Source organism: Lactuca saligna, chromosome 5 (genome assembly GCF_052625555.1).
Source record: "Lactuca saligna cultivar CGN05327 chromosome 5, ASM5262555v1, whole genome shotgun sequence".
In the NCBI taxonomy this organism is placed as follows: Eukaryota; Viridiplantae; Streptophyta; class Magnoliopsida; order Asterales; family Asteraceae; genus Lactuca; species Lactuca saligna.
Genome location: NC_136421.1, coordinates 273878797 through 273896701, shown reverse-complemented (window position 1 = coordinate 273896701; position 17905 = coordinate 273878797). Strand labels below are relative to the sequence as shown.

The 17905-nt window shown below is 35.0% G+C and overlaps 1 protein-coding gene across 1 annotated transcript; it reads right to left on the bottom strand.

Annotated features, from left to right (window-relative positions):
- Positions 1 to 11402: 11402 nt before the first annotated feature.
- PAG1 (20S proteasome alpha subunit G1) lies at positions 11403 to 13811 on the bottom strand. The gene is made up of 9 exons (XM_078996246.1): positions 13575 to 13811; positions 13404 to 13487; positions 13093 to 13166; positions 12554 to 12640; positions 12369 to 12453; positions 12136 to 12182; positions 11946 to 12011; positions 11761 to 11851; positions 11403 to 11630 (listed from the first exon to the last, which is right to left on the bottom strand). Exons 1-9 carry the CDS (start codon positions 13716 to 13718, stop codon positions 11559 to 11561), a joined length of 750 nt encoding a protein of 249 aa, XP_078852372.1. The 5' UTR covers positions 13719 to 13811; the 3' UTR covers positions 11403 to 11558.
- Positions 13812 to 17905: the final 4094 nt, after the last annotated feature.

The window sequence follows — 17905 nt, the reverse complement described above, 5'->3', positions numbered from 1 at the left end:
AAATATGTTAGGTAAAAATGGGTAGATGAAATAGTTGATGTGTATTAAAAAGATGAGAGGTCTCGATATTATTATTGTTTCAGTCATCAAGAGGAGTATAGATGACGACCACGGACCTTTCTAGATGGTCCAGTGGAACGCTAGCAGGCTCGTAACCTGTAGGTGTTTGTGAACTTAGTGTTCAATGGTATACTCCATCCCCCACATGGTTGCCTTATTTGACATAAATTGTTGAGGAATCGCTAAACCAGTGTTGTCACCCCGATGAAAATCCTTAGGCTAGGTCCCTTATGATAGGTGTTTAGGGACGTAAAATGAGGATAACGGGAACGAATAATCAAGGTTATTGTTGGTTAATGAAATTAATAAATTTATTATTGGTTGATGAAATTAATAAATTTATTATTATTTGCGGGTTGAAAACCCTATATGCTCACCAGGCTCTTAAGCCTAACCCACTCAGCTTTTTATATTACAGGTAGTGGAACCAAAGCATAGTTAGATGATGACGAGGGATGTTGGATTATAGGCCAGTTGATGTAAATAACTGTTGTAAGGCTTATAATGTACTGTTTATGCTTTTGGTCTGTATCGAAACATGACATCCCGCGGTTTTGTTATTTAATGAAAATACATTTTTTAAGAAATGATTTGATAAATTTTTATCATATTTTGTTTTGGGGACAAATTCCGCAACACTTTTTGGAAGATTACTCTGATTTTATTTTAAAAGCATAAACTAAATCGGTCTTTTTTGGCCGAGAAATTGGGGATGTCACATACATGCATCCAGTTTGAGCATCTAGGAAATGATAAGCTTTATAATGACTGAAGTATCCCATAAAAATACGTGGTATGCTGCGAGGACTTAATTTATGGTCTGAATAAGCATTGAGATATGGGAAAACTCAACAACCAAATGGATGAAAATTAGGAAAGATAGGTAAAGTACCAAAGAGCAGTTCAAAGGGAGATTTACCACCAAGTATCTTTGTAGGAACACGGTTTATAGTATATACCGTCGTGCTAAAAGCATCAACCCAAAAATGGACAGGAACATGATAATGAAATAGCATACCCAAACAAAGTTCTATAATATGGCAATGTTTCCTTTCAGCTAAGCTTGAGTGTAAGGACAAGATATAGGATGTAAAATGCCACTTAAGTGTAAGATATACTGTACACGATGATCTTGAAACTCCATTCCACCATCTGTTTGGAGTATTTTAATTTTCCGATTAAATTGATTTTAAACCATCAATTTAAAATGAACAGATGTGGCATAAAAATCTAATTTCACTCGTAAAGGAAAAACCAAGTGAAGCGGGAGTAATCATCGATAAAAATTGCAAAGTACAGGTAACCATCAGTAGAAGAAATAGGAGATTTACCCCATAAATCATAGTGAATTAAATCACAGCAAATTAAACCAAAAACATGTGTTGCATGTGATTTACCCCATAAATCACAGTGAATTAAACCAATAACATGTATTGCATGTTTGGGATGTTCATAAAAAGCCGGTTGTTTACTTTTCGATTTTCTGGATTTCACGACGTGAGAGTTTATGCTCACAACGTGAAAACTGCCGAATTCGAAATTTCGAATTTATCTACCTAATATGTTTTACATGCCTTTTATTTGGTAATTATATGTTTCTTTACCTCCCAAATTCGAATATGTTGGATACTTGGTAATTAAATAAAAGCCTAAAAATTAGGAGGCAAATCTTTGACTCGATTGATTATTTAACTGATTGATATAATTATTTTTTTAAATGTGTACATAATTAATTTAGATATTAATTAATTTTAATAATCAATGTCAAATGCCCAGTATTTTAAAATTGTTTAAAATACACCTTATACTATAAATATGATTAATTGTTTAATGTGTGTGTGTGTGTGTGTGTGTATATATATATATGTGTGTGTGTGTGTGTGTGTGTGTAAAAATAAGTCAGTCAAACCAATAGTGGGCCTTATTCACGATGCCACACTATAAAGAGGGTATCCAGTTAAATTATACATTTAATTAAATCAATTTGGAATTATCCAATTAAATTAATCAATATAATTTAATCCTAATTATTTCCCCTAATTTTGAAAATAATGGGTAAGGATATATCCAATTTTATAATTATCCTATTTAACTAGATAAACTAATAATTACCAAAAATAAGATAATCCTATCAACATCTAGCAATTTTCGAAATTTGTGGCTTGGGGAGGAAGGTAAGGACTGATTTCAATCCTTACCTACATTTCGAAATCTTGGGGGCAAGAAACCTTCAAGATCAAAACTTGTAGGGCAATGCAAAGGGTTTCAACCCTTTCCTAAATTTCGAAACTTAGGGCTTAATCAACCCTAATTTTGAAAACCCTAGTCCATAAGGGTTTAATTGCCATAAACCCTAATTTGATCAATTCAACCATTGCAATCAATTCAATAGAAAACAAGCCAAGGCTCTGATACCACTGGTGGGTTTAGAGCATGACAAACAAAAACATATGTGTCCATGCAACCCTAATTCTTGATCTATGTTTTCTCTAATTGAACATACAACTTCGAACATCAAATAAGAAACTCTAAGACTACTAGTATATTTTCGAAATTACTAACTAGGGGTAAGAAAACATACCTTGATTGTTATTGACAAATAACAATGAATCCTTGTGTTTTTGAAGCCTTGAGAGTAAGCACCACAAATGTCGTGTCTCTAGTGGTTCACACCCAACACTAGCAAGAGGATGAAAGATGAGAGAGGGTAAGGGATCTAAGAATTTTGGCTCTCTCTAGGGTTGTCAGTGGATGAAATTTCATAGGGTAAGGGTCTATTTATAATCCAACAAGGATGCCTTAGATAACCCTAAACTGAATATAATAATAATATTTCAAATTGGTAATTATCCAACTCCTTATTTATCCACATGGGATAATCTAGAAACCCTAGATTATCCATATAGAATTCGTCCAAGCCTTCCCTAGGAAGGTTCTGGAGCCTCTTGTTCAACTATTGAGCAATTACACTTTAGACCCTTCACTTTCAATTAATTTTTTTAATTCCAATTAATTTCTGATTAATTAAATATTACTATTTCTTATTAATATATTATTCTCTTAATATATTAACACATTATTTATTTTAATTTATTAATCAAATAATAAATCATCCTATCTCTCCAAAAGTTATCCTGTCTGGTTGCTAGTTTTGAGGGCAACCCAAAAGGACTATGCTACTATCAATTTAAGTATATAGTTATATACCAATGATATTTATGGACTTAGACACCTAATCCAACATTATCTTGGACCATGCATGAGTTTGGATGTGTATTGTGAATGTTATTAAGGATTTGGTCCCATTAAGCCATGTAAAGGAGTAAAGTTGCCAACTTTACATGTTAAGACATCATATTAGGTTCATATTAGAGTTTGGAAGTCATTGTCTTAACCATTAAGAGCTTAATATTGGATTTTTCGTCCCTGATAAGTACGTAGGGTGTATGCAGGAAGTACGCTCAGCGTAATGAAGATTTTGTGTATCAGCCGCTTGTATTATGTGTTGCGAGGGTGAGTACGCGGGGCGTACTCCCCGGTTTGTCTTTTTTTGGGCCTTTTGAGGTTTGGGCCTTATTGGGTCATTGGACTTCTAACTTTGGTCCATGGATGGACTTAGGGTTTTCTTGGAAGTAGGTCCATGATGGTTTTAAGGCCTAATCGGGTTATTGGGCCATAATGGGCTTTTGTTGCTTTTGATTTGGGCTTTGGGTTGCCATTTTGGGCTTTTGTGCATTTGGGTTGCCATTTTGGACTTTTGTGCATTTGGGTTGGACCTTGGTTTTGGAACAAGTAAGAAAAGGGTAAAATGGTCTTTTACCCTTTAGGAAGTTGGTTTATGGAATGGGCCTCGGATTTTGGGTTATCAGGTTAATTATTGATTAAGATTGTATTTTTGTTAGTTGGCGCGAGGTTATCCTGTTCAGCTGTCCAAGCAGTTATTTGGTTATCAGCAGATTGAAGTGAGTTTTTGTGACAACCGTCAAATTCAAGTCAAAGTCAAGAATGTCAAACCGGTCAAGCTTAACCAATACTTGTATTAGAAAAGATATTTTGTAAAAAATGTGTGTTGACACGCTAAGAATTCAAGTGTTTCAAATATTCTATGTGTATAGCAATGTAAAACCCTAAAAAGGGAGTTAAATGCTTTAAAACACGACTAAGGACCCTCTCGGGGACTTAAAACAATCATAAGCGAAACATAACGGGGTTCACGAACCTTGCATTACGAGATTATACGATAATAATGGCTAAGGTTAAATCTCTCCCAAATCTCTTCAAGTATGTGAAATATCTCCTAAATCTCTCCTCCAAGTATGTGAAATCTCTCCCAAATCTCTCTAAGTATGTGAAATCTCTCCCAAATCTCTTTAAGTATGTGAAATCTCTCTAAGTATGTGAAATCTCTCCTAAAGCTCTCTAAGTATGTGAAATCTCTCCAAGTATGTGAAATCTCTTCCAAATCTCTCTAAGTATGTGAAATCTCTCTAAGTATGTGAAATCTCTCCAAGTATGTGAAATCTCTCTAATTATGTGAAATCTCTCCAAATATGTGAAATCTCTCCTAAATCTCTCTAAGTATGTGAAATCTCTCTAAGTATGTGAAATCTCTCCTAAATCTCTCTAAGTATGTGAAATCTCTCCAAGTATGTGAAATATCTCCCAAATCTCTCCAAGTATGTGAAATATCTCCAAGTATGTGAAATCTCTCCTAAATCTCTCTCAAAATCTCTCTGAACTTTTTATAGTCATCCCGACCCTTAACTTGGCCAAAAACCGCTTGAAACGGTGAGTTATATCGAAAAACAGCTAAATAGGACCGAAACCCCTCTTAGGAACCGAACCTCTTAGGAGTCGAAACCCTTCTTAGGAACCGAACTTGTCAGAAGCGAAGCACCCTTCTCGGATCGAAGCTCAGCAGACCGAACCGAGACCTCGGACCTTCGGTCCCTCCCCCTCGCACCTTTGGTCCCTTCTCTTCCTCTCGGTTCCTTCCGTCTCCCCTCTCGGCTCTCACCCTCTTAGAGCCGAACCTCGCAGGTTCGGTCCATATTGCCCGGTTTTCGACCACTTTCGCTTCCTAATCCCGTTTTTGACGGGATTTTTTCACCAAATTCATATTTTTATCATTTTTAACCCCCAGGACTCTTATTTTAATTATTTTTCAAGGATTTATTAATTATAAATCATCATTTTACATTAGGAAGAGTATCCTACACCACAAGTGGGTCAAGTGTGCCCACTTGCCTCCTATGTGTCACTTTCTCATTGATCCAACCTTATCCACATCACACAAACCAAGGCAAACATCCTTTCACCCTAGTCACTTGCTCCAGCAACCCTCCATATAAGGAAATGTCTGGGATTTCCTTGATCATTTGCTTCACCATCAAACACCTATACACTTCTTAAACCATCAAGAGGACCTCTTTTCTCTCAAATTTCAGCCACACTTTTGATGTGTTCTTGAGTCATTTATTCACTTATTGGTAAGTATTTACTTGTAACTCAAGTGCTATTACATGATTTCATAACACTCTTGGATCATCGACTCATATCTTAACACCAAAAATCGTTCTTAGGATCATCCAAAAAAAACTCCATGTGTTCATCAAGTGTTCTTCACTTGAAACTCATCATCTTCAACCTTCCATCCTTCAAGGAATCACATAAGGTGAGTTAATACCCTACATTTTCTAGTTTTCTTCAGTTTTTAGGGGGGAATACAAGTTAAAACACCAAAACATATTTGAAACTTAACTTGACAGCTTACAACAGAAAAGTTGTGACCTGTTTACGAACTGTTTTACCCAACTTAAACTCAATATCTTTCAAAACTATTTAATATGAAAGTATTTCAGGTTTATACCTTTAAAATGACTACTTTTACATCTCCATATGATTTTTCTACGATTTATGGTGATTTTTACAAAATTGTCTATCATTTCAGAAACGAATTCGGACCAGTCTGTGATTCTGAACACTTTCACATAAGTTAGAGACTTCTAAAAATCATAATAAAAATTATGAATAAACTAGACACATTTTCTAAACTCTCAGAGTTTACGGAGTTAGTTTTCGACTTCGTATGATTTTTCTATGATGATTTCAAAGTAGTGCAGAAAGGATTAAAATTAGTTACATAGTTTACCATATTAACAACACTTTGTAGTATGTTGAGCAAAGTGCATAACAATAAGTTTCTCAATGTTTTGATGCATTCTTGTTAGTTTATCATCATAAACAGAAATTAGTCATTCATGTTAAGGTTTTTCCTCCATTCATTTCGAACACATATAATAAACTACATTAAGTATAGTTTATGAATTTTCGATAAAAGCATACTACATGGAAAAGGTTTTACTCTCAAAACAAATGGGTTTTTCATATACTACTTGATAAACTAAAATAGTAATAGTTTATGGATTTATATCACAAACGTATTTTCATAAAAGGTGATTTCACTTCCTCCACGGAAGGGGCTTTATACTCAAACTATATGTAAATTAGTTAACGTAAGTTGTGAGACATTCTCATGGTACTCTTTGAGTACTGGTTAAAAATCTTGAATTAGTTATAAACAGAGTCTCTTGTAGGGAGAGCGTGATAATTGTGTATAGCTCTATATTGGGATTGACAACCCACACCCATGCTGCTTGCATAAGTCCGATCAGCCGATCGGGGGTGACAAATGTCATTTCGTTTCCGATGCCTGAAGAACGTCGCAGCATGTCATCATGTCGTAGTATGGTTATAACGACTCACATAGGGATTTAACAATATTTCAAGTTTACAGGAAAAATTCTACTTTGAAAAGGGGTTTTACTTCTAAATTAAACGAGTTTATGCCGATTTAAACTTGCATGAATTACTTTAAGTATGGAAAAATACTTGTATATTTCGGTCTTGACATTTAAGATTACATGACTTTGTATAAGGAAAATATTAGATTTTCTTTGGAAACGCATTACCATTATGAAAATCATAAGTACAAAACACACACATATTCTCGGTCTTGACATTTAAGACTACATGACTTTTATAAGGAAAATATTGGATTTTCTTTGGAAACATATTTCTATCAAAACTACATTTCATCTAGAATTGTTAGACTTCAGCTATAATTGCTAAGTGTATATGCTAGAGTTATATAAGAATCTAGTCGTAATCGACCTAGAATTAGTGGGCTCACCTTACTTCTTGTTCCTTGTTTGGTTGTGGACCTAGGGTAGACTCATTATATTCGACAGTTTATTTAACTTAAATTTTATATAACTTATATACAATGGGTGATCATAGAAGGAATCTACAGGTCTTTCTAGGATACATTATTGCATAACATAGGAGAGTTCATTTCGCGTTTAATAAAGAAAATATTGATTTTTCTGAAATCATATCATATCGCTTTTTACAAGGAAAACGGTTTATTTCCCAAATAAAACTCTTATGAACACACCAACTTAATTGTTGACGCTTTTTCAAACTACTTGTATTCTCGGAAATTCTGTGAAACAGGAAATCAACCGCTTTTGAGGATGGGAAGTTAAATCGTCAAACATTTCATTTTTGTCATCATAAGTGTAATTGATTGGAAACATGTAAACACATACTATTGTATAACTTTTTTTTCAATTATATTTATGATGGTTGTATTTACTTTGAGCACTATTATACTCGTTGTTGTGATACCATACATGAAATCCTCCACCCCCAGACGTTTCCACCATCCTTGGTTTGGGGGCGTGACAGTTTCCTCATTGTGTTTAGCGGGTCTAAGGTGTCAATGTCGGCCCCTGATTGTTATGCTTAGGATACAAGATGTTTGTGTGACTCTTGCATAGGTTTGGTGAACTATATGTTTACCAGGCGATGATCAATGTCAAGCGGGGCCTGATGAGTATATTGTATGCTAGTTATCAGTATATGTTTTTATGCTTACCGAGCAAAGCCCGATGTCGGGTGGGGCTCGATGTTTGTATGGTATGTTATTGTTTCTATGATTATCGCATGTGTTCGTATGATTATACGTTTATATGATTATTTGTGTATTGGGTGGGTCCCAATGCTAGGTGGGGCCTAATGACCGATAGATTTTGTGGTTAACTTACAGAAGCATCTCTTCACTTCTCCTTCGGTGGTTACAAGCCTTAATTGTTAATGGGGCTGATGTGATGAAGAAGACAAAGACATTTGGCTACATCAGTTAGGGTTTTCTTCTCTTTAGCTCAATAAAGGGAATAATGAATGATCATATCAGATGAGGTAATAACCTCTTAGCTAGAAACGAGGAGCTCTAATACACGTGGTGATGAGGTGTCTAAGATGTCGTTAATTAGTATCCCCGTTGTCAATATTTAAGATGTCAACAACAAGTTTAGTGATCATCTATTGCCGAAAAAAAATACCTTCATGGCCTGGTCGGGCCAGAAAACAAAAATAAAAATGTTAATAGGCTGTAGTGTCATTTTTACTTTTTCATATATATTGGAGTAGAGATCCAATACCCACATTTATGTACATTCGCTTCTGATTGAGCCGTAGAAAATCTACATTATCTATCGATTAACTCAAACCTAATTTCGACTATCATCGAACTCTTAAAGCTAGCCTGCAACAGGTTTTCTTCTTTTATTCGTTTATGTCATCTTGAGAATTCTTATATGAATGTGTCTTTCCTAATCCCTACGTGCTTAATTGCAATTCAACGCAAATTTCTGTTGATCAAATCATATTTTACAGTCTGAAGTTTCTTTTTGTTTTTAGCCCTACAATATATGCCCAGAGTTTTCAATATGAACGATGGCGTTAGTTCTTGTAGCTAAGTGTATAGATTGTACGTAGTTGTTACAAAACTGCTAGTTTACTACACATCTACATCTATGGTGTAAGATGATGAACAATTTGTGCCTCATGCATGAAGATGTGTCCGGATGCATCATTTTTAGTGGTAAATTAATCTTACTTTTTAATCCATTTGAGATGAGATAGACTCTACACATTTATATATTGTACGTAGGTCAAACTAAAACAAATAGCTAAATGCATCTTTTTTTTTCTGTTCTTTGGAAACTTATTCCCAGTTGGTATCAGAATGCTATTACGTTATATAGACTAGTTTGTATTGGTACATTTGCGTAGCTAAAACCCTTGACTCGTTAGTTTCTTCCTCATATATATATTTCTGATTACAAGAAAAGGTAATATGCATGCAGTTTTGAAACAAAAGTCAGGTGGAAATGTCAAGGCGCAATAAGTCCCGGAAAAAATCTGTACATAAACGGAGGACGAGAAAGAGTAAGAAGGTGAAGGTTGACCCGTTTATCTTTCTTCCAGATGACATCCTTTTAGAAATCCTTAAAAGGCTTCCTGATGCTGTCCTCCGTTATAAGGAAAAGTATGTATGTAGCCGTTGGTTCGATATAATCACTAACAGCATCTTGCTAGACCATGCTTCATATATCCTCCAGAATAAGGGAACCTTCAGAACATGTCTTGTTGATATAAGGGAAGAAGGAGAAAGGCTACAAGTGAAAGAGCAGGATCTTGACATACCTCACATAGGCATGATAAGGTCTTGGTGTAACGAGTTTCTTCTGATATCCGTTTCCTACACAAACACTTTGTATGTTTATAATCTAATTACCAAGGAAGGATCATATCTTCCCCAGCATAATGCACCTTGTGGTAGATATTGTATTGGCAACTGTGGAGTGGCACTTTCTGGGTTCAAGGGAATATACAAGGTCGTTCATTTGTATAGTGGCCCACCAATCAAATGCCATATTCTTAATCTTGGAAGAGGAGATAATCTGATGAGTACTTGTGTTTCTTCAAAGTGGAAACACGTGAAAGGTTCTTTTACCAAGGACGTGAAGAACAGGCTACATTCTTGGTGTGAACCGGTTTTAGTTCGTCAAGGTAGGTACATCCACTGGGAAACTTTTAATGACTCCAACGACCTGCTGGTTTCAATGGATACTGAAACAGAAGAAATTTTCCAGAAAAGACTACCGACATCAATTGAGGAGAGATACAGCGGGAATTCTCTTTTTGTGATTGGTGGTTTCCTCGCCGTTTTTGATAGAGTACTTTATCAGGGCAATGATGCTTACGTATGGATTCTTAAAGATTTTCGTAGGAGAAGGTGGAAAAAGTTGCAGTTGATAACTGGGCACTATACAAGATATCTTGATACTTATCGCATCTGTGGTGGGATAAGTAAGCGATATATCATTCTGAGATCCACAACAGGTAAGGGTATGTGTAGTTATGATGTGGAAAATGGAGTCTTCAAAGAGTTGGACATCAGCATTGGATCTGATCATGACCATTTCGTGGTTCATTCATCAGCACCAATTAAGATTTAAATAATGCATATATGCAGAAACCACAATATTCACAACATAAAACAAGAGAATATGGGTATTGTTGATTTTGTTGGATAATGGACGACTGAATGATGGTAGAAGTAAAGGTGCTTAATTATAATTGTAGTACTCTGGTAGTGTTCTTTCTTTAATCGTTCTTCTTGTTTTACATATATATGTGGAGAATGAACACCCATTAATTTTGAGGGTTTTTTTTTTGTCATATACTTCCCATTGTTCATATAAGATGTGTGGATCTTTTACAGTTTTTAAACATTTTAATATTTAAATAATTAAACTAACTAAATAAATGAAAATATATATATATATATAATTAGAAGAGGTGAACCATATTATTAATTGTGTAAGTTTAGATATACCCAAAGAAAGGACCATATTCATAATTTTAATTTTGAAAAAGCTTAGATGTGCCCAAACCATATTGGCCATTTTGGCTATTTTGTCATATGCCTATACTTGGATTTTGTTATAGGATATTTGTTTTCTTCCCAGAAGCTAGCATTTTTTTACTTAACAAAGTTAATTACTTGTAAAAATGCCTCTGGTTTTAATCATGTTTTTATTTGATAAGAACATGCCTATTATTAATTGTGTAGTAATGTAGCTACTTTTTGAAAGTGAAATTTGATATATGTGATAACTTTTGATGCATTTTATATCGTCCTATAGAATTTAAGGATTCCAATGAATTCAATTTAGTCGAACCTTGCACCCAAACATATAACGAAATGAAATTTCCAATTACGATTCGGATAATGCCACTCAAAAGTCCCAATTTTGACTTCTTTTTTACACATTAAAGTGTCACTCGACATCAAAACAATTTTGAATCATTTTTTTTAGTTTTTATTATCGCGTGTTTTTGTTTTTATCAAGTTACTACAGCCGCACAATTGACAAAAATTTAGTTTTTTTAGGTGGTGGCAAAAGAGAATGGTGCGAAACACATGAAAGTGTTGTGAAATGTTACAATCTTAGATGATTAATATCAAGGAAACTTAAAATAAAAATATGCTGGATCAAGATGTCTAACAAATTTAAATCCAAGAGTAAGACAACCACAAACACAAAAGGAGAGGGAGGAAATTTATAATATATAATTAAAGGATCTTAATCAGCATCCATTTCTTCCAATGCTGCTTTAGCTGCTGCTTTTGCCTCCTCCAAAAGTGCTTCGGGTACCTACACATTACATCCATCATTATAGCAACGTAGCACACACACATTGATTTTATAATAAAAATTAAAAAATTAAAAAATTAAAAAATTAAAAAAAAGTTTGGTTTGGTTTGGTTTGGTTTGGTTTGGTTACCTTCTGGTGCTGGCGATTTGATTCATCACAGACCCAACTCATCTCCAATTCAAAGGTCTTGTCCTTTGCCTCGTCATGTACTCCATAGATTCTGCATAAGTCCATTAAGTCAAAAAGAAACTACATAAGAGATTTAGGGCTTCAAGTATTTTATAACTAAGAAAAAAAAAAAAAAAAAAACTCACATTTTTGCTACTTCAATAACCCCTTGACGACAAGTCATCTCAGAAAGCTTCAACTTTTCAATCTCCCTGTAGTTCAACAATTGCACCCGATATTAGCAATTTAACTCAAGCCCATGGTAAATTGAGTTTTATCATGTTACTTAAACCCATGCAAGGAGAACTTAAGATCAATAAACATGAGTTCACTTACGTTTTAGCAGCCTGCCTTCCCTTCCCAATTGCAGCTCCAAAATATCTCTACAAGAAATAGCATTAGAATTTAGGGTTAATGTTGTTAATGGGTAACAAACTATCTGTATTTTTTTCACAAAACACCATTGTTTTAAAAAGATTACTATCATTGCGTAGTCACAAAATACCATTATTTTAATATATTGTTTTGGCATCATCATCACTATTTCTAAAAATAGAATGGTAACTTACATAGGAAACACCGGAAGGTTCAACCATATATAACTGTGGGCCATCACGGTCATAACCTCCAAGAATCACCCCAGAACCAAAAGGTCTGTAACACAAATACTGCTCTTAGTATATAATAATATAAAGATAAAGATGAAGGTGTTTTCAAATTTGGAAGTGATACACAATGTTTATGTTCCACAAACCTGAGCCACCAATAAAGTGTGCATAGATGCACATAGCTAGCAACACGCTCAGCAAGTTCTTTAACTGGAATTGGTTCACCATAAGTACTGCAAAATGCACAAAACTTTGATATTGTAAGTCATCATGTTTTTTATCTGGAAAATAAATGTGTATTTGCTTCTAAGAGGCTATAACTATTACAAGAATAAATTCAAAATGTAATGTATGACTGTTCATATGAAGATAGTTTATGACATGTGGCTATTAATATACAGGCTGGAGATCTTTGCTGATTGTTTGGTTTAGTTTTAGGGAAGAAAGTGGCCATATTTTGGAGTTGGAACAACAAACTCCATATATACATGATCTCACTTTGGGCACCAAACAGCTTAAAAGGTCAATAATGCTCAAGAACATATCTATTCCTATAAACTCATAACATTATGCGATATTTATTAAAAACCTAACTAATGGCATCTTGCTACCTTAAGGATATTATGAGAAAGGTTGTGATGAAAAGGAGGGCATAAAAGTAAATTAAAATGGAATGTGAGAAAACCTTTCATAGTTTTGGGCTTCAGATTTGGCTCTTGCAACAATCTGTCTCCCGTCTGCAGCTAATCCGGCTACACCCTGTACAGGGTAACACCAACGGAAGCATATATTCAGCAGATAATAAAGCACTCACAAAAGACTAGAGTGATGGATAACTTCTCAATACTTTTACTTGCTTATTATAAGGAATCCAATATCATAAATAAGATGGAATTGACCATGACTGAGCATTCAACGCCTTCAAATTGCATAATCAGTCATATCACAACAAAGTACACCCTTCAGATATAGCAACAAAAACAAATTTCCATTTACCATCCCAGAATGACGATGCACGGAGTGGATTCTACGATTAGATCCAGGCAACATCATCTTCGACGCAATCAGCTTCTCTACTCCCTGTATTTCAAAAATCATCCGCGGTCAATAAGCAGTAACAACCATACCTTCAAATTTCGAAGTTCACAATGAACAAAGAAAAATTACAATAACAATGCCATCTTTGCATTTGATGCCGACGACGGTGCCGCTGTTATCGACAGCTTTAGCAGCGTACTCGATCTGAAAAACCCTACCGTCCGGTGAGAAGGTTGTAACCGATAGATCGTAACCTGTTCCTATGCTACTCATCTTCTTCTAGGGCGAATTTGATACTACTGATTTTGTTTACTGGCTTCTCGTTTGATTGGGGTTTCGGAATAAGTGAAGAAAAAGGGCAAAGTTATAAGCGGACTGGTTGTCTTTCGTCTCAAGAAAAGAAATGAGCAAGATGCGACAAAGTAGACCCTCAACAAGTGGTTAATTGTAGTTTCGCCCCCTCATATTATATCTCAACAAAATTTCCTTAAAATCCTATGATTTATAATGATGGAAAGGATATTAAGGGATCCAAATTTAAGGCCTATTTGAATATATATATATATATATATATAAGAAAATTTTGTATGTAGAAAAAAGAAAAAATAGTCATTTCAAATCAACAAAAAATATTTTTTTTCTAACAAAAAGTACATTTGGGATTGACATTCCGAAATTTAGAACCAACATTATGGATGCTAGGTTGAAATTTCGAATTTCGAGAATAAATTTGAAATCAAATGAACAATTTTGGAATTTCGAGAAAAAAATCATGTTTTACTTAAATCAGACATTTTATTAAAAATTGTGACATTAATGTTATGTTTAGTTGCGGAAAAATAGTTGTTTTCCTGTAAAAAATTTCCAAGAAAAATGGGAATTTTGAAAATGTGTTTAGTTCTTCTATTTTTCTAATTTTTTTTACGAAAAATGAAAATTTTCTATTTTCTAAAATTACAAAGAAGTTGGAAATATTTAGAAAACCAATAATCATTGTTTTCCATATTTTTCTAATTCCAATTTTTTTCTAAAATATAAACACACAACCACTCCCAAACTGTAACATCCCAAGTTCAGGAGTGCAAGTTCAGGGTTCAAAGTGTAAATATGAAAGGGCAGCTCGGCGAGTCCATGGATGGACTCGACGAGTAGGGTCACGACTTTGGTCGCATGTTAAGTGGCCAACTCGGCGATTCGGAGGCTGGACTCGGCGAGTAGGCGCTGAGTGGAGAAAACCCTAATTTCGGAGGATGAGCCCTATATAAAGGACATTATACCCTCTCCCCAGCCTCTTTACCCTCTATTGAAGTCCAGAAAACCCTAAGACGCGATTGTGAGGGATTTAAGTGCATTTGAACCTTGGAGAAGAGATTTTTGGAGGAGATCTTGGAGAGAAAGGAGGCTTGGAGCAAGGGGCTTTGCTAAGATTCGGATTTCTCTTATGTTGGGGCTTCCTCTTAAGGTATTACTTCGTTTCTTGGGATATTATTCATCTAGGTTCATCATTTTGGAATGGGTGGAAAGTTTAGCTTGTGGTATTTCGGGTTTGAAGGTTAGATCTGAGGTTGCTACCTCAGATCTGGAATGGAAAAGGTCTAGAGTGCATTAAAGTCCCTGTTCTTGAGTGTTTGGTGAAGTCATCTTGTCCCAAACCCTAGACCTAGAGTGTAAAATGCCTAGATCTCTTTGGTGTCACGTAAAGTTTGCCACTTTACGTGATGGATGGGTTGTATATGGGTAGATCTATGTTTTGGATCATCTGCATGGCCTGGAAAGCTTCTGCATGGGTTAAGATGTAGAGGCACTCGACGAGTCACAAAGGTGTACTCAGCGAGTTGCTTGAAGATGGACTGGAACTCAGCGAGTTGGAAGAACAACTCGGCGAGTAGGTTGAAGATAGCCTCGGACTCGGCGAGTCTGTTCTTGGACTCGGCGAGTCTGGTCATGAGTTCCTAATCTTCTTCTGTTTGAGCCATGAATCGGCGAGTCAAGGGAGGACTGGTGAGTTGAGTGCGAGGGGACTCAGAGTTGTGAGACTCAGCGAGTCTCAGGGTGACTCAGCGAGTTGAGTCGCGAATCGAGGAAGTTCTGAGCATAGGGACTCGATAAGTCATTACGTTGACTCGGCGAGTAGAATCAGTCATGAGGTTGAATTTGACTTTGACTTTGACCAAGGGTTGACCAGTTGACTTCCACGGGCATTTTGGTAATTGTTGGCTTTTGTTTTGAGTTCAGTGTTGATGTTGGCCAGTGGTAGAGATCGTGTCGGTGGTCGGAGCATCTCGGTCTTATCTTTTCAGTCAGCAGTTGCAAGGTGAGTTATGTTGGATTAGTGTCTAAGTCCATAACTATTTTGGTATGTACTTGACCCGATGGTGCATGGTCCTTTTGGGTTGCCTTCACCAAAGCAACTTGATTGGAGAAATGAATAAAGAGAAAGAGGATAATATGATTTATTAATATGTTATAAGAATAATATATTAAAGGAGAAATCATATTTGTTTAATTAATATTGGTCAATAATTAATTAAGAATTAGTTTTGTGATCAAGTGTAATTAATTAAACTAGAGGGGCTGATTTGTAATTATGTGATAGTTACAAAATAAGGTAAGGATTATCTTATTTATATGGTGGACGAATTTAAGGTTGGAAAGCCTTAGAATTCGAGTATGATAAGGATTCAAGGATTATCTTATTGGTTGCTTAATGGATAATCAACTAGATAAGGATAATGACTGAAACCCTATCTCTACACCTATATAAACACCCCTAGGGTCATGAATTCGTGTATCCCTTCCCAAGAGGTCCTAGATACGAATTCTAACCTCTCACCTCTCTCTTTATACCTTCTCCACTTGCTTATGGTGTTTGTAAGCCATTAGAGGAGTGACACTTGTGACTCTAAGCCTTCCAAAGTCAATTCAAGGAGGAATTGGGATTGTTATTGCTACATAACAATCAAGGTATGATCTTAAACCTAATTACATATTAATATGATTACTTGTATGCTAGAATTAGGGTTTATAGTCTTGGATTCAAAGCATGTACAATAGAGAAACTTAGATCCAAGCATTAGGGTTTGTATGAGCACATAGGATGTCTTATGACCAAAACCCATCAGTGGTATCAGAGCCTAGCTTGGTTTCAATTGTATTGATGCATTGTATAACTGGAAAAATTGTTTTTTGGGCTTTATGGCTGAGGAACTCGGCGAGTACCACAGTGTACTCGGCGAGTAGACCTCAACTCGGCGAGTACAGTGTGGTACTCGGCGAGTTCGAGCGTCAGATAATGCTTATCTCGGGATTTCTTGCTGTTTTTGCATTTGGATAGTTACCTTATCATGTTAGATCAATATAAATCCGATTTTATGATATATATGACTAGATTCTTGATCTAATTAAAGATAATTATCAATTAACAAGATAATTGTTTCCTTATAAGATAATTGATTAATTATTTTGAGTAAATTGATAAATTGTTTTGCAAGAAATCATTAAACAAATCAAATATGGATAATTATGTAACTAAATGTTAGTTTAGATTATTTATTATTTGATCCTTGTTGTTATGAAAAGTTTCATATTTTCCCCTTTAAGTTTTATAGTTTAAATTTGAACCCAAAAGTTTTGGAGTTTTGAAATTTAAATAGTTAAAACCCTAATGTTTTGAAAAAGGTTTCAAAACTTGCCCTCAAGTTTTGGAATTTAAAAGTTGATTAAAGGTTTAATTAGAAATGTTAAATTCTAAAACCCTAGTAATGTTTTGAAAAAGTTGATGAAACTACCCTTACATACTATTTTTATAGTTAAACAATATCGATTTTAATAGTTTTCGATGAAAATGGCCCTGCAAAATGTTTTTATACTTAAAAAAAAGGGATAATGACTTGAAAGGGTAACGAACTTTCGACTTTCGTCACATTTAGTCACTAAACTTTTTTTCATTATCTATTTGCCATTGAACTATTGAAACTGTTCACATTTTACCCTTATGACCGGCTGTTACCGGTCATAAGGGTAACATGTGAACAGTTTCAATAGTTTAGTGGCAAATAGATAACGAAAAAAAGTTTAGTGATTAAATGTGAACAAAATCGAAAGTTCGTTTCCCTCTAAAAAGTTCAATGACTAAATGTGAACAAACTTCCTATTGTATTATGTTTTAGCAAAATTATTTATTTTTGTTTAATTGTAGCAACATTTGTTGATGAACAAATCTATGAAATAAAAAAACAAAATGTAACATCCGGATTTCGAGGTATCATAATTTAAGTGTTTTTCTTTTGAGTTAAGAAGAGAGACTCGACAAGTTGACGCCTCAACTCGTCGAGTAAGGTCGCGACTGATGACTCGGATTAATGAATGGACTCGACAAGTCGGTGAGGCGATTTGACGAGTCCGCGTTGTTAGCAGAAACCCTAAATCTTTGGGCCCGAGCCATATTTAAAGGAACTTAT

Excerpts from the sequence above, each read along its gene's own strand:
- PAG1 (XM_078996246.1), bottom strand. The coding sequence starts at position 13,718 with ATGAGTAGCATAGGAACAGGTTACGATCTATCGGTTACAACCTTCTCA. Across the intron at positions 11,852-11,945 it reads GTTATTGAAGTAGCAAAAAT|AATCTATGGAGTACATGACG; the intron begins GTGAGTTTTTTT and ends GGACTTATGCAG. Across the intron at positions 11,631-11,760 it reads CAAATCGCCAGCACCAGAAG|GTACCCGAAGCACTTTTGGA; the intron begins GTAACCAAACCA and ends TGTAATGTGTAG.